This window comes from Stegodyphus dumicola, chromosome 6 (assembly GCF_044657685.1).
Source record: "Stegodyphus dumicola isolate Sdum_Otavi_A_Nest chromosome 6, ASM4465768v1".
NCBI lineage: Eukaryota > Metazoa > Arthropoda > Arachnida > Araneae > Eresidae > Stegodyphus > Stegodyphus dumicola.
In genome coordinates, this window is record NC_140773.1 from 98,637,273 (window position 1) to 98,660,278 (window position 23,006).

Here is a 23,006-nt window from a genome sequence, read left to right on the forward strand (position 1 = left end):
AGGTGCACATCTACATGTTATAGTAGTTCTATATACAAAATTTAAACGTTCTGAGGCTACTCGTTTTTGAGTTATGCGAGATACGTACGTACATACGTTCGTACAGACGCCACGAAAAATTCTCTTCAGAATTCATTTTAAAGCAGTTTTATAATTTTTTGGAGGAAAAGAGTCTTTTATTCTGTCACTACGTACAGATATCATGCAAAAACATCGTTAAATTGCATTCGAAAGAGTTCAAAAGGGATATTTTCGTTGAAATATGCTGCCTGAAACTTTTCGCGATTACAATACTTCCTTTTTTACTTCGTACAAGGAAGTAAAAATGAACCAACAAAGCTTTGAGATCACACTGAATATCGTATTTACACGCAAATTTCTTCCCCTGTCATTTTATCCTCTTACTTTTCCCACCATATAATTTAGAAATTTCGTATTCAAGATAACAGTAGTTAAAATGTATGCGCAGATACGAAAGTATATTGTGTAAGTGAAAAATTATTCTTTAAACTATTGAAGTTTTTGAAAAACGAAATATATTAATATTGGTACTGTTATTCATATGTTCTTTTTAATAGGCTATATTTTCTTCCCTTTAAATGTGGTATACGCCACGCATCTTTGTTCTCTTCCTTTACGGGAAATACAAATTAGTCAAGAAAGGGAAGATTCCCGAGTAAATATTGTATCTGTTGCGCTTAAAGTATTTGCCGAGTATGCTATAAATATTAAATGTTTCATGTATGAATAAACAAAGATGAACAATTATAAATGGAAACATGAATTTCATTTATGAAGTCTTAAATGTTAAATGTAATTTTTTTATAACCTGTGATATATTCATTGGAATTATATATATTTTTTGTAAATTAGATTGTATATATGCACAGTTTGTTCATCTCTCGTATTAATGTCATTATTAATCCGTTTGCAACTTATAAATTTTAAATAACAGTGACTGTATTAATTACAAGCATTTTACTAATGTGAAGAGTATATTTATAGAAATAGTTGTTGAATTTCAAAACAATGTACTTTGTATTTTGTACTTACTTTCCTTTAATTTTTTACTTAAATTATACTTATAATTTTCCAATACTTATTACTTTTACTTTTTGGCCAGTAATAATTGTTGTTAATTTGGTTTCGTGAGAGTGGCAGCAGGGCAATTCATAGAATTCATAGAATTAGGAAAATATGTTTCTGTAGTTAGTTAGGTTTACTGAAGATTAATTATATGTTATATACCTGAGTGATTTTTTATTAAATAAATGAATACTTTAGAATGTAGTAGTCTCTTTAGAGTCCGTGATACGCTGGTAGTGTAATAATTTGACGCGTAAGCGAACAATAGTTGTCTCTGCGAGAGGAAAAAAAGTTTCTAATGCAGTGCAACTCAGAATAATATATCTTATGAAATTTAAATCATTTAAAAAGATGGTTAGTATACTCGTAAGAAAACCGACTTTTGTCAGACGAGATTGAAGTTTATGAAGTTTTAGTTTGTCCTCATCCTTCACGCAATGGGAAAAGATGATGTCCAAGGATGCATTCCCCTCTCTTTCTGTTCTGTCTTCCGAGAGTTGGAAGACAGAACTAAGTTATCACTGCTATTTACTGTCCAGCATGTCGGATATAAAAATCAGAGTACTTAATCGGCAGCTAGATCACGTACGCTTCGTACTTCCTATAATGTTTACTAAGCTTATTTTTCTTCTTCTTTTCTCCTCCCCCCTCCAGTTCTTTTTTGTATGTGTCGTTGAGATACGAAAGTAAAGTTGAACCTCTAGGATTAGTTTCCGCGTGATGTGCTTTTTATTTCCAGTGCATTTTCTACTTAAGAAAAAAAGGTGCTAGTTGTTGCATTTTGGAATTTATTTTATCTGTTTCTCCTTTTAAGATAATATTTTTTGCGAATTCATTGGCCTTCTCTGCATCTAGAGTCGTGCACATAAATGAACTTTGTAAGTGAAAAATGTTTTAATTCCTTTCAAATATTTATGTTCAGATCTGAAAGACGAAACTATGCGAAGTTCTTAGACATCAGTAATACATACATGATACACTAGACATCAAAATTAAAGAATAATGTGAAAAAGTATGCTCACTAAGTTAAGGTTTTAACTAATGCCCAATGCTGTAATTATTTATGTTGATTAAATATAATTGAACAAAAATTTGCACTTCCGCGCGTACGTTAGCTCCGGAAGTATGCAAATTCGGTGATTGACAATGTGGTGCGATTTAGACGCATGTTGGATTTCCGGTGTGTAGTATTGTTTAAAGTGAATGGGGCTTTTGAGAGTGATCAGTATTAAATAGTTATGGCTCAAAGGCATCATTTCAGTGAAGGTCAAAATCGCGAATCATTGGTAGAATCGAGGGAAGTCAAACATAAATGGAGGTCGCTTAAGATTTGAATATCCTTCGAAGTGTCATATCAAGAGTTTGGAGCCGCTTTTTAAGCACTAGATCAGTTAACAGATAGCCTGATCGAAAGAGACCAAAAGGAACAATTGTATCAGAACAACGTTTTTTTATCATTGACGTGACGACAAAACCGCAAAGCGATTTGGTTTCAGACCTTCAGGCCACAGGAACTCGAATTAGCCGTTCCATTGCTGCACGAAGGATTAACGAAATTGGACTGCGTCCCACTCACTCCAGCTTTCAGAGGAGCCTGTTTAAACTGGTGCCCTCGTCATGTTCAGTGCAGCCAAGAAGACTGGACCGATTATTGTTTACTGACAAGTCCAAATATAGTCTGAACAATGATTATAGACGTGTTTTGATCTGGAGAGAGGGAGGAACACACAACTTGCCTTCACTTTTTCGTGAAATATTCCATTTCCGCGACCACGGTTTAATGGTTTGGGGGAGAATCACAAATGGCGGCAAAATGACAAATGGCAGCACCGAGATGTATATCTTTCAAGGAGGTTCTGTAACTCAGCGATATGTGGACGAAGTATTGGAACTCCAAGTCAGACTGTTTAGGGGTGGTGTTGGCCGAGAGGTTTTTGGTAATGGATAACAGTGCTGGATGTCATCGAGTATATGTCGTGTCAGATTACTTGCAAACAGAAGATATCACTCGAAGGGATTGGCCACCATACTCACCCAACTTGAACCCGATTGGGCGTGTGTAAGCTGTCTTAGGGCGCCGAATTTCAGCGCGCCAAATTCGTCCCCGGAAACTTCAGGAGTTGAAAAGTGCACTTAATTGACAAGAGGAGTGTGCAATTCCACAAGACATGATCAACACTTTGGTAAAGTCTATGAAATCAAGATGTGAGGTATGCATATCTGTCCGATGTGACCATACACCATGTTTAAAGAGAAAATTTTCACAAGAGGTGACAATTTTTCCATCATTTACCAATTTCAACAAATTTGGTTTTCATTTCAATATTTTGCGAATAATAAACTGTCAAACATTATAATTTATGTTAATTAATGCTCTTTTACAAGTTTCTATTTATGATTTTTCATTAAATATGAGTTACGTTTTATTTCTGTCATTATCCTTTACTTTTGATGACCAGTGCAATAGAAATGCTCAAATGTCTTATCAGAATCTAAGCTGAATTGTTGTAAAGGTAAGCCATAGAATTCCTTAAACAACACGATTTCTCCACGATTTGGCACTGTTTAAAACACAAAGGGATTTGACTGAGCAGATTTTGTTTTCTTACGTTACCAAAGCTTAAATGTTCTTAACTTTGCTTGAAGTGTCCTCTTAACGAAGTTACACTTTTGGGTCTTAAAATTTATATAAATAAATCCAAATAAAAATCATTTGAGCATAAAAATTAAGGCAGTCCAAATTCATATTCATTAATGCCTAACGATAGGTATTTCCAAATGTCCTTACACTGCGACCTAGTAGACTACGGCGTTCCCTTTGTCATTTGCAACTTTTTGATTTATTGAAGGGTCCTTAACTTCGTTCAGCTAGTTTCTGTTTACAGTGAATTTGAAATCATAATTCTTTCTCTTTGAGACCCAGCAGTAATTGTATCATAGAGGCCACTGAGCGCTTGATAAATTTAATCTCGGGTTCGGTAAGCAGTGACGGAGTAGACATGTAGCATTGCGTTTTTATGCTTGTGCCTAATTTCAGTTTCTCCTTAAGTCCGCCTGGAAGGCATCTTTTTGAAGCGCATAACCTTCCATTGTTTTACTATGGTTAATAACTAAGTGGGCAAACTAATTTGATATTTATGTTTTCATTTGGTATTTAATTTAATTATTCATGAAAATCTGCAACGTTATATATATTAATATAACTCTATTTTAATTTTTAACTAGTTATTATTCGGAATTAAACTGATGTATGTTCATATCCTGATGTATTATTGGTCCTTTGCGGAAACCGAATTGAATTTGACCTATTGACTTATACTTGCTATGCAGAAATGTGGTAAGATTGTCGCACTTATTTTTCCTTATAAATTCTAATTGATACAACTTCTAGGGCTTATAATGTTTGTTTTCTGTTTAGTGTTATGACGACCTGTTTATATTATTAATGTTGCAGTCAATTCAGTGTACTATCTTGTGAAATATTGACTGTACTTGCATTTAAGACCTCTGATGTTTAGATACTGTCTGAACTGATTGTTTCATCTGACATTGTACTATGTAATCGATCTGGATATAGAGTAGACGCTGCTTAATGTGATCGCGATGAATGTTATCATTTGAATATTGTTATCGAATTGCGACCTTTTTGTATGTTCGAAAATATAAACAATGGTAGTTGAAAAATTATCGAAACTAGTACTGCAAAAAATTTTTAAAAATTTAGGCTGATTCTTAATGTTGTACTTTATTTTTGATTGTTATTCAGCGTGATATTTAAACTAAATTCATCGGTCGTTGTGATCTATGATCAAGATATTACAGAATAATTTTTTTAAATGATGTAAAATAGTAAGTTTAAAATACATTATAAAAATTACGAAGTTACAGGAAATATGTCGCTAAACGTCTTGGTTTCGATTTTAGTCGGTCCACCAGCGGCCGAGCGGTAAAGTCGCTGAACACTGGTAGTTCGGTCCGAGGTTCGAATCCCGCGAACGTGCTGGCTGCATGGGCGTTTTCGTGGTTTTCCCCATGTGTAACGTGTATACGAGCCAGTTTCCCTTAGAAAGTCCTCCACGAAGGCATCCCTCCTCTTAGGCAGATAGCCCTCGAGGCTTTGCCATAATTACACACACACAGACACATTCGATTTTAGTCAACCGTTTAAAGTTTGGCTTCCCCCCAAAAAAATTGTCGTAGAGTTTCAGTAGCTCTATCGATTTTGAGGGGATCAAATATTTCTCCCTCTTGTTGGGGGGGAAACACTATCTGCAGAATTTTTATTCTTTCCTAAAAAACAAATTTTCTTGAAAATATCTGTGCCAAACTAAGAGTGCTTCTTTGCTTAATCTTAAATTTTACATTGGGAAGTGTTCTTCCAGTGAGAGATGTCCTCCAACGATCAAGATCAGGGGTACAACATTGGTCAGATAATTTCTAGAAACGTTATGAACCGTTCATAAACGAACTTTTTCCTTACAGATATTATGATGAGTTTATTAAACTTCTGCATTTTACTTAATTAAAATTCTGTGAAAGTGCCTATTTATATGTTTTTAGTTATATTAAATTAGCCAAACTCCATGACTATTTTGAAGGAGTTATTTTTTTCCTCATCGTTTAATGTTATCATTCGTTTAGCATTATCAAAATAGCCGTGGACAAACGTAATTACATTGAACGGCCTGTACTGTATGATCTTACTGTAATTATTGCTGCTTAGTAATTAAAAAATTTTTTATCGTAGCTTTTGTTTTATAAAATTTTAACGCAAGGGAAGCTGCTTTAACAAGTTCTAAATGTTAAGAAATAGATTTTAACGATGCAACATTATCATACGTCAGCCTTGGAAAATGCAGTTAATTGAGTTCAGAGCAATTATTGAAATAATCTTTCTAGCCTTTTCCAAGAATCACTTAAAGCTGTGATTTATGTGATATTAGAATGTTAAAATTCACGAAAACATTAAAAATTGCCGAATGTGACATTAAAATTCACAATATGGAGAATGGACTAAAATTTAAAAGCGTAAAGTTTGCTTGATGCATTTGGGATTCGAATGTATAACTGTCGTTTATTTTCTCAATTACTGGAGAAAAAACCGGTAATGCGAAAGTTTTGCTTACCGCTCGTGATTTCTGTTATTATTAGGACTGAACGTCGAAAGTGTTCCATTAGATTTTAGTAACAATACTTATTTCTGTGTATTGTTTTTAATATTAAAAATCACATGATTTTATATGTTTTTAGTAAATAAATTTCCTCAAAATTATTACCGAAAAAAAGAATTTTGCTAATACTTTAAAAATGGACATACTTTCTGCAGTCCCATTTTGATTAAATTTATCAGAACAAAATTAAGTTTTAATCTTGCTTAACTGACCTAAGTGCACTTTACTGTGCATATTTTCAGGTAGTCTGATTATAAATTTAATACATATATATACGTATATATTCGTATTTATGAAAAGTAAATACTCTTGTACTTTAGTTTTAAAAATTTTTTATGCATTGTATTTTAATGTAAATAAAGTAATATTAATTAAATCCTAACGTTTTTATTTTTCGATCACAATGCGTTTTCTTATTAAATTATGTTTCCAAGGGCGTTGTGTGTACAATGCGATCTTGCAATTCCTGCCAACAGCTGGATGAAGCTAGCATCTGTCTGTCTCGAATGCTTAAACAATGAAGCCATTTACATTTTGGCGTCATATCAGTTACAGTGATAGTAAGAAAGAGAGGATTTCAAAGCGTCATTTAGCTCTGGAGAGGATTTACATATGTATGATTTAGGCTGTATAATTTAGAGGATTGGGATAGTCTGTGTTTGGTGTCGAGTTGATATTAGGTACAAAATGATAAATTTTGCTGTCTTGTTCAGGCACTAAACTTAGAGTTATCTGTGCATATTTACCGCTCATTTGGTTATTTTAAGTGATTTCATGTATTAGAGAGCGATTATATATTATTCATTGTTGAATGTAACTTTTTTGATGCTGGACAATCGTAATTTTGTTAACGCGAGACTGTTTTGCTTTTATGAGAGGAAGGATTTAGCTTGGATTAGTTTATTACTTTTTTGCAAAGCGTGCTGGAACTATCTGCCCGTGGAAAGAGATGTCTTTGAACAGAACAACTCCCCAAAGAAAACTTTTTCGTATCTATGTTACGGACGAGGGAAATCACGTATAAAATAATTCAACGACACAAAATGTATTGCTCCGAATTTTGTTATTTAGATAGGTAATTTTAGTAGAATTATAATTAAAATTGTTGTATTTCCCGTGCCATGCAGCGTGTGACAAATTTTAAGAGAAAGCTATGCTGGAAAAGTAAGGTACAGGGGCATGTGTATTTAACATTGAGTCAATGGATATCTCGGTAATTTGTATTGAAATTGAATAAATGTAATTGACCACTATGTTAGCTGTAACCGTAATTATACCCTCTTATTGCTTTCTAGAAATCTCGAGAAGCAGAAAGTACTAGAAATTTCTCGCAAGCGGTTAAAAAGCTATAAAAGGCCGGAGAGAGAGCGCCTGAGTTCAGTTGCTTAGATACTGTTATTGCGAGTTGTTTAGTTTCGCTTGAACAGAGATATTAGAGTAAACGTTTTCTTTAAATGCGGTTTGCATTGCGTTATATTTAACGTTTTTAGTAGTTTGAAGTGTAACTGCTGATTTTATCGCTGGATATTGTGAACACTTGTAAGAATATCTTTGACAAAAATTCCGGAGTTCTGGTATATTTCTTTTAATAAGAATAAATTTTATTAACCTATTACCGAACTTGTGCATTCAATCTATTTCGAACCCGTAAGCAAGCAAAGATTTTTGGTGTCAGGAGTGGGGTTGAATGTCAGTGACAAGAGCGATAGAAGAACAATTAAGGCAGTTGGTGGCAGTCTTTGCTGCGTTTAAAAAAAATATGAGATTGAGCCAAGAAGATATGAAGGCGGTTTAAGAACAGATGAAAGCGGGCCGAGTATCTATTAAAGACGAGATGAAAACTGTTCAAGAAATGATGGAAGCTTGTTAAGTATCTTTTAAAGACGAGATGGAAATTGTTCAGGAATCAGTTAATAAAGAGATGAAAGCCTTAAAAAAAAAAAAAAAAAAAAAAAAAAAAAGATTGAAGCAGGTCAAGAGGAAATGAAAAGAGAAATTACCTGCATAACAGAAAACAAATTCGAGGCTATGGGAGGTAGAATAGACACAGACACTTTAAAGAAATACTTTTTGACAGCAGAAAGAAATTCTGATGGATTTAAATTCTTACCTGTGCTTTCTCGTCCCTCTCTGAAACTATCCACGTATGGTGGGAAGATCTCCCTGCAAGTATACAAGACACAATTTTCTGTAGTGGCGGATGCGAGTGGATGGGATTCCACTCGCCTGTCAAGGTTTGTCATCTAGCCGCTTCTCTGAGAACAGATGCTGCGGATATTATTCAAACTCTTCCAGAGACTAGATTTTGAAGTTCTATACAACGCGTTGGAGCTGCGCTTTGGTGAGAGGTATCTAAAAGAATACAGCCGGCTTCAATTAAAATCATGTCAACAAAAGCTCATCTTGCCTTTTTGGAGTGCCTGACAAAAACAAGGGAAGTTCTGTCCCTGCGGTACTTCATCGTCGGATTCTGGAATCCTGAAATACAGAAAGCTCTAGGAATGGCGGATGTCAAGATTTAAAAAGCGTTCTGGTGTACGCCATGAAATTCGAATTCGAGGCAGCACAGCAAGCAACTCGTACAGACTGCCACCCAATCAGGGCTGCTCAAGTCCAAGAATCAGTAGACCAAGTGACTGCTTGCCTAGATGATTTGACCAGATAAATCAATGCCTTGAAACAAAATAGGAGTGTGAAGACACCAGTTCTAAAGTGTTGGAAATGTAGTATTGAAGGCTACGTATGAAGGAAATGCAGAACAACCCCAGGGCACACAACAATTATAGTAAAATAACACAGACAATTTAAACAGACAAGTCAGTGCCTTAAGACGCAAGATGAGTGAGAAGAAGCCAATGCTGAAGTGCTGGAACTGCGGTGTTTGAAGGCTACGTACAGAGGAAATGTAGAACATCCCAGGACATGGAAAATAAGACCATTTCCCAGTAGCGATGAAGGAAAGAAATTAGTGTCCATTTTGCCAAGCGGAGTTTGAAGGATAATGACAAGCCGTATTTTAAAGTGCTTCAGATTTCTGCACTCATGGACTATTCATCAATGGGCATATAAACGGAGTCCCTTGCAATATGATCATCGACACAGGAACTCATGTTACCATCATTCAGATAGAATTAGTTCAACGATTTAAACTCGTTTGGACGCCATCTTGCGTTACCCTTCAGACTGCGTCTGGCAATAAAATCGGAATTGATGGGAAGTTAAATGTGAACATCTCGTTCGGAAGTGCCGCGTACCATCCCACGGCATATGTGACAGATATTAGAGATCCTTGCATACTCGGATTGGACTTTTTGAGGAAGTACGACTTTTCCTTGGACTAACTAACTGCATTCAGCATCTGGGGCATAACTATCCATCATGAAAACTGATGCTCTGCTGGAAACGCCGACGCCTTGTCTGGAAGACCTTGCTCAGAAAGCTGTTGATATTGTTCCATGATAGAAGAGAAACGGGTGTACTCCAACTGCGCTAATGAAAATCCCCCCGGCTCAAGCTATAGTCTAACTGCGCCAAGAGAAACACAGGCTGCTTAATCTGGTCGTCCGACAAGTTGGGAATTTCAGCATCAGCTAATTGAGACCCGTGGAGTGATGATGAAATCATGAAAGACAAGCTGGAAGATGGCAAAATTAAACCCACAATTGATTTAATGGAGGTCTTCAAATAGTAAACCTACCTAGCAGGACATTTCGATTATAGTCCTACGATAAAACAGTATTGGGTTCTCTGGGATTCACTGCAGATTCGAAACGGCATCTTGTACCGAAAATTCGAATCGGTTGATGGAAAGGCTTTCCGATTGCAGGCGATACTTCCAAGATCCCGGACGTCCTTAAAGAACTGCGTAGCAGCCCTACAGAAGGCCATTTCGGAATAATGAAAACTTTGCAAAGAGTTCGGCCGGATGGTCAAGATTTATTTTTACTGAATTAATGCAAAGAATTATCTGCAAAACTGATGCCAATCTTGCAATGCCTGTGCTAGTCAGAAAGGGCCAAAGAAACACAGCTGAGGCAAGCTGCAACGTTGCAACGTAGGACCGCCTTTTGAACGTATCACCTTTAACAACCTGCGACCTCTGCCACGAACTGCTGATGGCAAAAAAATACATCCTTGTTGTCATAGATTGCTTCACTAATTGGCCTGAAGCATATCCTATTCCTGATCAAGAGGCTTTAACTGTAGCAGAGCTAGTGGTACAGCATTGGGGTTTTAGGTTTGGAGTGCCTCTTCAGTTACATTTCGATCAAAGAAGAAATTTTGCATCGGCTATAATTAAAGAACTGAGCAAGCTACTGGACATTAAAAAAACTCAAGCTCTACATCCCCCTTCAGACGGCATGGTAGAGGTTTAACCGAACCATCCTGAATGACCTCTCTTTGGTAGTTTTCGAACTGAGACAAGAAGTTACTTCTGTTGTTATTGGCTTATCGCAGTGCTGTCCACGAGACGACCGGCTATTACCCATCTCAGATGCTCTTCGGTCGTGAACTTCTGCCTTGGGATCTCTTGTGTGGTCGCCCTCCGGATGCGCGTTCATCGCCCGAGCAGTGCATCCAAGATCTGCAGGCACAGTTTCGCACGAGAGCGAGTCAACTTGGCGGCGGAGAAAAGCCAAAATACATGTAATACGTGAACTTTTGTAACCAGTGGAGGGAGTGTACTGTATTGCAGATGCGCCCCTCTGATTAATTGTAGTTTGAGAACCTTGACTCATAACGCTCCACAACAAACATGTTCGAGAGTTGGTACTTCGAGAAGTCGATGCCATCAACGAAACAATTGAATGCAATTGCCCATTTTATCACTTCAGTATCTTCCAGTTTGAACAATGTTGTCGGCTTTCTTACAGAGAGTTCGTATCGCTGAATGAAGCCATTCGCCCGGCGTTGTGTTGCTTTAAATTCATCTGACGATATATCTAGCTTTAATGTCATTGCAAGGACAAATGTTTGAATATCAACCCTGCGAACAAGCAAACACTGCTCTTCTCTCAGCATCCCGTTCATTGATGATGTGTTCCAATTCAGGAAATAAAGGCTGCCTACTTAATCCACACTTACGTTTCTTGGCATTTCCCTCGTCGATCTCTAGCCTGAGATCATCATTTGCGGACTATTCTTTGACCCAACTTTTCTCTTTGCAGAAAGCTGCAAGATTTTTATCCCGGGAATCTTCCACAATTACTTTCTTATATTCGAGGGAATACTTTCTTTTGCACTCATTTTATCTAAGCATCGAAGTTTATTATCCTTTAAATTTATTATTAAATCAAGTGCTAAACATTTGTTGCTAATGCGACATGTTGAATACTGAAAATTCCAATTTGTCCTAGTTTTCGTAGCAGTACTAAATAATTTCCATTTTGTTTTTATGTCTTTTTCATCTTTTGACTTTCCTACAGTCATGCTACATGCTTCCTTTTTATGTCCATGTGATGCGTGTTTCCTACCCTCTAATTAAAACCATACTTAACAGTCACATATGTATCACAATGCACATAGTTAATACACATCGGCTTGGGCCAGGGCTTCATTTCTAAGATTAGAAGTGCCGGAGCCCTATGGAAGACCGTCAGCAAAGAGGAACAAGAGTAAATAAATAAATAAAATGACTATTAAACTCATTAATAATTCTAAAATTAAAGAGTTTATTATTATCAAATTAATTGATAGCTTTTTAATTAATGTTTAGAAATTGTTATTTAATCAATAATTATTATATAATTAATTAATTATAATTTAATTGGTAATTATTAGATAATTAATTATTATTTATTGGAATAATTATTCAGCTACATAAAATTCATTTCTACTGAAATTATTATTCAGCTACATAAAGAAGTGCCGCAGTCTTCTTATTTAGGGCTCCGGTGCGTTCCGGCTAGAATTATCATTTATTACAAAAACTAATTTATTTAAGCCCAATTTAAGCTCTGATCATAAGGGGGGAGTTCTTTTATCATCACAAAAATTAAATGTACTTAAAGTATAGCTGATAAAAATTCCAGGGCAAAACAGAATGAGGGTATAAGTGGATGGAAACAAAAAATGAGGGGAATCTTGGTGAGAGAGAACGTTTTCTTTGACCATGGCTCTCTGCTGATATAATTATAGCCATCAAGCAGATGTGTGTAAGGGGTAAAAGGAGTCCTGAATCTAACTCCTAAGGATGAATGCAAATTTGCTGGTTACACTTTTCCCCCCATTAGTGGATAGTGTGGGAAGACGATGTATAGGACGTGCTTCAGCAGTTTATCTCAGTATTTCACTGTTATTGTTCTCGCTGTCACTTAACTCACATTTAAGAACTCAAATTTTCCTACCTGCGAGGATAACTAACTGTAAGCATCGATAACAATACACTCGATACGATGGCATGGCGAGAAATTTACGCGTTCCTAAACAAACTCCCCCAAATTTATTGCTTTTCTTAAAGGGAAAGGTTTTCGCTTGTGATTGAGGGGACTTTACTTGAACGTCTCATGTTCTCATGAGTTCGTATTTCTAGGGAAATAGAGTATTGCCACGTCTACTTGTTATTAAATTAAAACGTTAGGAATTTAAAATTTTTTCCCTTTAAATTGTGGTTCAGTTTTATAAAGAGAAGTACCAGAGTTCATCTTATTTAGGGCTCCGGTGCGCTCCGGCTAAAATTGTAATTTATCTTAAAATTACGCCGGAGCCCGACTCCGGTGTAATTTAAGCACTGGCTTGGGCCGTCTTTTCTCTTCTTACCTGCAATTTCCCTTAAGGGTCTATACCAGGTTACTAGTCTATACGAGTATATGACTGTTGTAAGGGTCTGTACGAGTGTATGAGGTGCCTGTAATAGTGAGAGGAAATTCTTGCTGACATTAGGCATGAAACAAAGTGTCAAATCTCATTCACAGATATTCAAATTCGGATTGAACTACGAGAGATTATCCACAAGGCTAAATAATGATTATTAGTTGATAATTGTCAGAACTCTGCGCATTGTGTTTTCTTTTGAAAGTTGCTAAGTTTATTTTGCCTGTAATAATAATTATTGGTTAGTTAAATAATAGGTATTGGCTAGTTAAGTTGAACTTGTTGTTTTGCTGTTTAATATGCAACTTGCAGTATAATTTTCGTAATGTAGCAGTAAAATTTTAACACTTTCATAACCTTCTCATGTCTGTAACATATTTAAAGTATTCGATATTATTTTTATTTAAATTATTCGGTAATATTTTAATTTCAGAAGGTTTTTGTTTATACATTTGTGTGAGAGATTGTTTCATAGATGCATATAAACGATATCTCATTTGTGATAAGGGAAAAGCGTAGCAAGTTCCTTTTGTTTTGTACAAAAATTACACTGGTCTTTTTAATTAAAATTAGAAATCCAAAGCGCAAAAATTAATATTAGTATGGTGAATTTTAGATGTTTTAATTTAATCAATATTTTCCTATATGTAGATGTGCAAATAATTAGTCTTGAAATAAAAGTTACTTAGCTAGACTTCTAGTTCTGATTTTTGTATTTCCTCTATTTTCTTTACCCACTCCTTTAAGTCCATTCTTTTGTCGCCTTTAATTGGAAAATATGATATGTTTAGAAATCAGAATGATTTTCTTCTTCCCTTTTCATAATATTTTAGGCTGTGTAAACAGTGTATTTAGTTATTCAAAATTACTTAAAATAAAGGTGTATAAGGTATTTATCCCTCCTTCCTAGCGTGCCATAATGGTGTAGTGGTTCTGCACGCTGAACCGGTATTCCAGAGGTCCGTGGTTCGATTCCCGGCAAAGGGGATTACTAATTTTTCATCTCTCCGGCTTTTCCAAATAAACTAATATCTCTGCAGTGGTGCCCAAACTAAAAGAGTTGTGGATGATGACTCTCTACACCCAGGATTTGGCGATTGGGTTCCCTAAAAACCCCAGTCGCCCTTTAAAAGGGGGAGTATATAAGGTATTTATCCCTCCTTCCTAGCATGCCTTCGTGGTGTAGTGGTTCTGCACACTGGGCCAGTATTCCAGAGGGCCATGGTTCGATTCCCGGCGAAGGCGATTGCTGATTTTTCGTCTCTCCGGCTTTTCCAAATAATCTAATTTCTCTACAGGTGTTATGTGATCTTTAGCTTTACTTTTTGATTTGCTCCATAAAATATTTCTTTCTTTCTTTCTTTCTTTTTTTTTTTTTTTTCCAAAAATAAATGAGGAAGTTACTTTTTCTGAGATAAACGTATGACCTATTCCTGTTTCAACTTAAACGAAACAATGAAACTATTTTAAGAAATATACGTCTTTTTTCATTTTTCACTAGTACACACACTAAGTAATAAATGAATGAATAAGTAAAATAAAATGAAATAAATTAAGCGTTATGTTCAGGTTTGAAATATGTTTTGTTCAAGATTAAATGAACGTGCAGAAAAGGCTGATCGAAGGCAACTGACTGTAAGCAAATATCTTGCCAGGGAAGGGAACTGTTATAATAATGATATTAAGTTTCTCAAGTCTGCTTTTAGGAAAAAGATCACTTGTTGTTTGAGAGATAACTTCTAAATGTAGGACAGTTAGCCAGTATGTAATACATAATTACATTTCCATTAATGGTTAAAAAGCTTCATAACCACTGTGTTCCAATTTATATGCCACTCATTCATTTCTTAAATATGTATCTATTGTATTTTATATGTATGTTATCTAAATTAATTAAAAAAAATTAGAAACATGTAAGTAGCAGGTTTAATTTTACTTGGACCACAAGGAAGACCATGCCATGTAGATAACTGAAGTTCTCAATATTTGGAGTGTAGTCAACTGGAATTTTATTGCATAGCTTAAATTTGGCATAATAATGCAAAGCTGTAGGTTTGGATTTCATTCAAATGATGATTCCTAAGAACTTCACTTACGCATTGACCTAATAAAAGATTCTCTTATATGTGTAATATTCACACATAGTATTTTTACTGGATGCTGATGTGAAATATATTAATATGCCCCTAATATAAGTACACACATACACATGTTCTTTTTTCCTCCTTGTCTTCATTTAATTCACACTTTAGTCTTAATCAAATTAACTCATACTTTTCCCCCATGTAACATATAGCACAAAGTCATTCTGTTTTTATGATGTTTAATGTATATAATTTTGTTCTAGTTACATTTGGCAAAACTGGATTCACTAAAAAGCAAAATTACAGAGCTTACTACTATCATACAGCATACAGCTCAAGAAAGAGATATTCTTGAAAGGCAGCTCAATAGAACACAGGTATTAAGTTTGCTTATTCTCATTTTTATGAATATTTAAATTTTTGTTATATTTATTAGTATACAGTCAACAGTCGTTAATTCGGACACCCATAATCCGGAATGATCTATAATCCGGACCTCAAAGCTAAAAACTTTCTGCGCATGTGCCGCGTTGGCACATGCGCACAGGCGTTTTACGCGTGCGCGTAAGACCTTGACTACTGCGCATATGCGTGTGCGCAAGTGCAGAATACGTTTTTGCCTGCGCGTTTAATGTATAACGGACGGTGTAAGCTAAAATTATCTAATTAACTAGTTCAGTTAATGTTAATGATTGCGTTGTTCCTTAATCTTCGAATTGGATCTGGCTTATTATTTTTTGCAGACTGTAAGGGCAATTTTATAAAAGTAAACTTGAACTTTCGATTATGTCAAATAGAATTTCCGATGCTGGAACTTCCAAAGGATCTACAAAACGAAAGTATGTTTCGATGTCCAACAAACAAAAAGTGCAATTGCTGCAAAAAATGGATAAAGACATGAAGAATGTGACAGAGAGGTTAGTGAAAACGAAAAAATTTCGATTGACAAGTTAGTCGGTATTCTCGGCACAGCAATTAACGGGACTTGAACAGCGGAACTTTGTAACTGAACAAGAAATTATGTCTGTTTATAGAATTAAAGAGAAAGTATTATCACATAAAATGAAGCAACTTAAACAACGTACATTGAAAGAAATGTTTAATAAAGTAAACAAATAAATATTAAGGTTTTTTTTTTTTTGTAAATTTTGATACCCTTTAGATCACAATTGTTCTTTATTTCATAAATTACGGTTTCATATTTTTAATTTTAGAATTTCTGCATGCCATCTTACCAGATTTAAACTGATGATCTATAATCCGGAATCGCCGAAGTCCCGACGAGTCCGGATTAACGACTTTTGACTGTATATATAATACATATATATAAATTAGAAACAAATATAAAATACATACATACATATTATTATAAGTAAAGTTGTAAGAACAAACAAAAAAAGACCAATTTAGGTCAAAATTTTGCGCATTGTGATATATATATATATGAGGTTGTTTGCTATTATGAAATATGCAGAACACCAGAGAACTTTTATGCATCAAAAATAGATGTACTGTTCAAGTTTTGTGCAACATAATCAGTATATCTGTATATGTGTATTAGCTGCACATAGGATGGTCAAATGGTAGTCCAATTCCTGCCACATAAAAGAAACACAAAAGAAAATACTGCAGAATGTTGGTTGGAACATATTCAAAGGCTGCAGTAATGCATACTTTAGGATTGTACCCTATCTTTGATATAGCCCCACAGAAAAAAAAAAAGAGTACCTTTGCGATGATTGAAACCATGATAGAAAAGGATTAGATTAACTGAAACCCTGATGAATATTACTAGATGTACTAGTTCCATTACTCACTGCTAAGGTACTGTTGCCAAATTTTGACAATTGTTGACTTTTTTCTATAAATAGGGGGAGAAAAGTAGACAGAGAGAGAGATTTTATGTATTTTATTGTATAGGATGACAAAGTTACATAAATCATTTGTGGATATCCTTATGAAGAAATCAATGAAGTAAGGAATAAACAGGATGACAAAGCTTTTTACCCTAGCTTTATGTGTTAAAATTAATGGTACTTAATGATGTATTGACATAGCCACCTTGGCAGAGTTTGATGATTAGAAACCAGGGAATATACAATTTCAAAAATATTAATAAATACATATATATTTATATATTCTGTGTTTTAATTATCAATTTATTCTGTAAATCAGTCATCAGACCTCTTAACAATTTTTTTTTTTTTTAAATCTTTTATTGTGATGAAAGTTTTGTGTCAATTTCTCTAAGAATAAATTCAAAGCAGTTGTTCCTTTTAGCAATTTTATGGCAAAATATTGCATTCCTGCAAAAATTTTACCCTAGCTTCTTCCATTTTTGATAGATCTTGCAAGCTTTAAAAGAAACTGAGTTTAAGACAAAAAATATTTGCCTATTAAAACCATTGTAATTTCTAATGCAACAAAAAGAATATACAATTTTGATATGAAAATTGCAACTTGGTTGTTAAAACTCAAGAATATTTATGTGCATCAGAGTTTGGCATATTCTAAAAATTTGATGATTTCTTGAAATGTGGTCGTACTAATATATAACTGCCAAATAGCTTAATAAAATAGATTTATATTTTTTTTTCTCACAAGATATTAAGCTTTAAATTCTGCTATAGGGGTTCTATTTTACATGACAGTTTTAATGAATTTGGTAGGATCATTCACTATATCTTCTTAAAAATATATAAATTTATTAATTAATCTAATTCTTTCCATGTAATCTTTCTTTCATTTATATATACTAGCCTTCAAAATTAAAGGACAATAAATTACAATGTTTGGCCATTGATTATTTGAAAAAAAATTAAAATTAAAATCAAATTTATAGAAACTGGAAAATGATTGAAAATTTGAATCAACTCATGTGTGGAAAAAATTTTTTCTTTAGTATGGTGTATCATTACCTTGGACAGATATGCATACCTCACATCTTAATTTCATAGATTTTGACAAATGTTGATCTAGTCTTGCGGAATTTAATGCTACTCTTTCAAATTTCTGAATCTTCTCCAGGAGCTGAAAAGTGCACTTTTCAGCTTCTCAAGGGTCTGTGGAGGAATTTGGCCTGCTGAAATTTGGTGCCCTAAGGCATCCTTTACATAATTGTGTTTAAGTCAGGTGAGTAATGTGACCAGTCCATTTGAGTGATATCTGTTGTTGTTTATGCTAACTTGTCAGCCCAAGCCCACAAAAATCCTTGTGGCAGGAATTATGCCTGCCGTTGACAACAGCTTTGGGCACCATTCAGGTGACTGTGCAATTTTGCTTAGTTCCATCCCCAATTTTGATGGAGAGCACCTCGGGTGTATGTGTCCAAGGGTCTCCCATCAGCACATATTTAGTGCCACAATGCCGCACCAACATTACACATTTACAAACATCCATGCCTTCTCTGCAATTCGAATCCAGGCCCTTCGGCACATCTGTCAATGACGCTAACCACTATATCGGCTGGATGGATGTTATCTCCTGTTTGAAAGTATTCTGACATCAGATATGCTCAATGAGTCCGAGTATTGCTGTCCATTAGCAAAACTCAGCACCCCTAAACAGTCCAACTTGGGGTCCAGTACCTCATCCATATATCTCCGAGCAGTTACAGATACTCCTTGAAAGATATGCAGCTCGAATGACCGTTAGTCATAATTTCTCCCCGAACCATTAAACTGCGGTTATGGAAAAGGTGTATTTCACGGACAAGGGAAGGAAAGTTGCATGTTCCCTTCCCTCTGCAGATCAACACATGCCTAGAATCGCTGTTCAGACTATATTTGGACTCGTCAGTAAACAAAATACTTTAGCCTAATCATCTTGGCTCCATTGAACATGATGATGGCACCAGTTTAAATGGGCCCCTTTGGAAGCTGGAGTGAATGGGACATAAATGGGACCCAAACCATTGGATCCCTAGCATATAGTCTGCCCTTGTTAACCCTCCTTGCAGCAGTAGAATGGTTAGTTCAAGTTCCTGTAGAATGCTGAAGGTCTAGAACCAAATCTCGTATAGTCACTTCAGAGTTTCTTTGAGCTGACAATGACAGAAAATGATCTTATGCAGTTGTTGGTTTTGGTTGCCCTTGACCAGGCTGTCTATCAACCGATCCAGTGCTTAAAAAATGGCTCCCAACTCTGGATGTGATACTTTGATTGGTAATCAAATCTTGGGCAAACATAATCTCCATTTGTGTTTGATCTTCTTGATTCTACCAATTATTTGCCACTTTTGACCTTTACTTAAATTATGCCTTTGAGTGATAACTACTGAATACTCATCACTCTCAGAAATTAGATTCATTTTAATCAACACTACAAACTAAAACTCCAACGTGTGTCCATTGTACACCACATTGTCAGTCATCGGATTTACATATTTTCAGCACTAACGTATGCACTGAAGTGCAGTTGTGTTCTGTTGTATTTAATTAACATAAATAATTACAGCATTGGGCATTGATTGTAGCATTTACTTAATGAGAAAATTTTTTCTCATTATCTTTTAATTTTGATGACCAGTGTACTTCTTTCTTCAACCTGACAGCATTGCACTAACTGTTTGTGAAAGTAGAATTAAAAACTCAATTTTAGAAGCAGGAAAACCCTGTCATTTAAAGCAATTAGAAATTAAGCAAAATTTATAGAAAAAATTATTGTAATAAGACAAAAAATAGGACGTATTATTGTTTAAGTATGCCAGTCTTATATTGAAAGATTGTTTACTTTCTGATATATTTTTTATATCCATTTCATCCTTTGCATGTTTTCTGTAAATGAGCAGCTATTTTTTGTAACAAGGCATTAGCATAATGGAATAATTACTTATGCCTTTTAAAAACACTAAAGAGGTGTTTTCTAAAGTTCAATTACAATGTAACTGCTTTTTTCTTTCTTATATAACTCAATAGGTTTGAGTTTTTATGTTGTTTTTATGTTAATCCTTTTATTAATCATACTAATCATGATGTCATACAAATTAATAAAATGTGAAAGTCTGAATAATGTGAATTTGTGTTTGTTTATTTATTTTTTTTTTACTTTAAATTTATTACTTCCTTTTGTAACTAATGTATATAGAGCGAGTAAGATAAAGAGGTATTTTTTTAATGTGTGTGTTTTGTTTGTTCTTTGAAACTTAATTTTTATTATCTTTAAATTACAATAGATTATTCCTTATATATGAATTTCTTAACTTATTTATTAAAATGTGTTTTTAATTTGTCTTCTTAGCTTGATAGGCTAAGATTAGTTCGAGAGCAAGAAGAGAGGTTAGATCAGCAAGCTCAAAGGTATGAGGAAAGATTGACAGAACTTCATAGTGTAATTGCAGAATTATCTAAGAAATTAGAAGCTCAGAGGGCTAGTATAATAAAGTATGTCTTATATAAGTGTTTCAAATTAATGCATTTTACTCTTTTAAAAATGTATTATTACTATGTTCCTTATTTACACTTAATATTTTCAAATTTTTCATTTTAAAAAAATGTATAATTATGATTCCATTCTGCAATTCATCTTTTCAGTTTAATGCCATGAAAAGTAGTGTGTATAACTGTGTGACAATAGAATTGAATAATTATTTATTTAGCAATTGTTCTAAAACATGCATTTCATAGATATCTTTAATAAATTAGTCTTTTTTTTTTTTTTTTTTTTTTTTTTTTGTAAATTTATTTAAAATAAATCGGTATTCTCTTAGTCCTGAAGTTTCATGACAGACATAATTTGCATGCTGCTATTGATAATTACCCAAAATTTCTAATTTAGGAGCTGTAAATTAATAAACAATTTTAGAATCGATATACCATTCTTAGTTGATTGTCATGCATGCTAGCCATTCATGCATTCATTTCTGAAACAAATGATGCTGAAAAGGACTTTTTTTTAAAAATAAATTACAAATAAAGTTTTAGTTTTTGCAGTGAAAGCTATTACTTAAACTTAGATTCTTCAGTTGATGATTTTAGGAACTGTATTTTCAGTTATAATTTTTGAAAGTGAATTTAATGACTTGAGTAAACATAGCAAAGAGCATTTAAAGGTTGATTTTATTATTTACATCTCTATCTTAAAACATAATTTCTAAAATGTTTGAGAAGTTATGTATATATACTACATATGTTGATTTTGAGTATAGGGCTGTTCTAATGGTCCTAAAGTTTGTTCTTCATCCACCAATTTGGCAAGTAGGTATAGAGTGCATTTTCCATTAATACTAAACTGAGTGCAAATTCTTTTTCCATTTGCTTTATTGTTTAAAGGTTTGGGTTTGGTTTGGTTTAGTTTATTATGACAAAGCACGCTTGGACTGCCTGCCTAAGGGGAGGGATGTCTTCATGGAGGACTTTCTAAGGGAAACTCGCTTGTATACATATGAAAACCATGAAAATGGTTGTGCAGCTAGCCTATTTGCCTGGAATCAAACCCAGGTCAGAACTACCAGTGTTCAGCAACTTTACTGCTTGGCCACTAGTGGACCTTTATTGTTTAAAGAAATGTTTCATTTGTTTAAAGGAATTGCATTTTGAGAAGACCTGCCGGTAATTATTGTGTTCATTGTGGCTTAATCTCAGGACAATTTGCTGCGTATTTGGCTGTTTCATTTATAACAACCTAGTATAATTCTTTTCAACTTTATTTACTTATATCATGAAAAATTTGTGTATGCTAATTTATTTCTGTATTTACAGAGAAGAAGATGAATGCAGTCAACAGTCTGGGGAAGATTCTAGATTAAGTGAAACACAGAGCCACTGTACAAGCAATGACAACAATGCAACTGAATCTTGTAGTGATAGAGGTTGATAATATATTTTATACTACATATTTAATTTATATTTTTATGTTATACATTGGGATAAGTTAAGTATGCAACAGTAAAAATCAACAAAAATGGAAAAGGAAAGCTTTGATTTGATTAACACTAAATTGTGCATGACGTTTGTGAATGTGCTTATGCATGATATGAAACAAGCATTATGTATGGAGATCAAAACAATATTTAGTTTTTGTAAATTATATGATGAAGTCACATTTGAATCATTAACAAATTCATGTTTAAAATATTAAAAACAAACACAACTTACATTTGCAATTTATATGACCAAATTAAACTTTCTCACAAACTTTACAGCAATTGCCTGTGCTTTTAGTTAGGTGATCAAATATTGCAGATACTAGCAGTGAACATTCAGAGCAGTTTCCAGCTATCTGAGACTGGCTGGAGGAAGTAAATGTGCAAAGATAGCATGCGGTAGAGCATTCCAAAGATTTTCAATAAGTTAGGGAATACAGCAGTCCACTACATATGAGAAATGCCTTCACTCTGTAGGTACTCGATAATAATGAATTCTTGATGGGGAAAAGTAATATCATCAATGAGAAGGAAATCAGGACCAACTACTACTGTGTATGGTTTCACAAATGGGTGTAGAACTTCATCCTGACACCATGCAGCCATTACAAAACCAACTGTGCAACTGGGTGCAATATCCCATTGAAATTCTAGTCTATGCTGGGTTGTTACTATCTCTGAATGCATGATATTTGATGATATTCTGGAGCTGATTTTATGTATCTCATTCGCTTCAGCCTTTACATGCTTGTTATCCGATTGATTCTAGGGCAGATCTGGACTCAATCATTAGCAAAATGTTGTGCCATTTTGAGACTGGCCAGCTGAGTTGTTGATGACAACACTTAATCCTGCCTTTTTGAGCTGGGCACTTAGTGAAAAACAAATATTTGATACTTGGGCATACAATCTCTTCATGTGAAGCCTTTGGCACTCTATACTGGCACGCATTATCTTACCTGCTGCAGCTATGGATGTAACAATTGTGGA

At 34.4% G+C, this 23,006-nt stretch overlaps 1 protein-coding gene across 4 annotated transcripts in view; it reads left to right on the forward strand.

Annotated features, from left to right (window-relative positions):
* The window catches only part of LOC118184206 (colorectal mutant cancer protein), a 310,438-nt gene that overhangs the window by 133,465 nt on the left and 153,967 nt on the right, over positions 1 to 23,006 (forward strand). For all 4 annotated transcript variants that reach the window (XM_085818695.1, XM_035353942.2, XM_035353875.2 and 1 more), the window contains 3 exons: positions 15,418 to 15,531; positions 20,393 to 20,535; positions 21,853 to 21,962. In XM_085818695.1, coding sequence (XP_085674821.1) covers positions 15,418 to 15,531; positions 20,393 to 20,535; positions 21,853 to 21,962 — 367 coding nt within the window. The remainder of the gene's footprint in view (positions 1 to 15,417; positions 15,532 to 20,392; positions 20,536 to 21,852; positions 21,963 to 23,006) is intronic.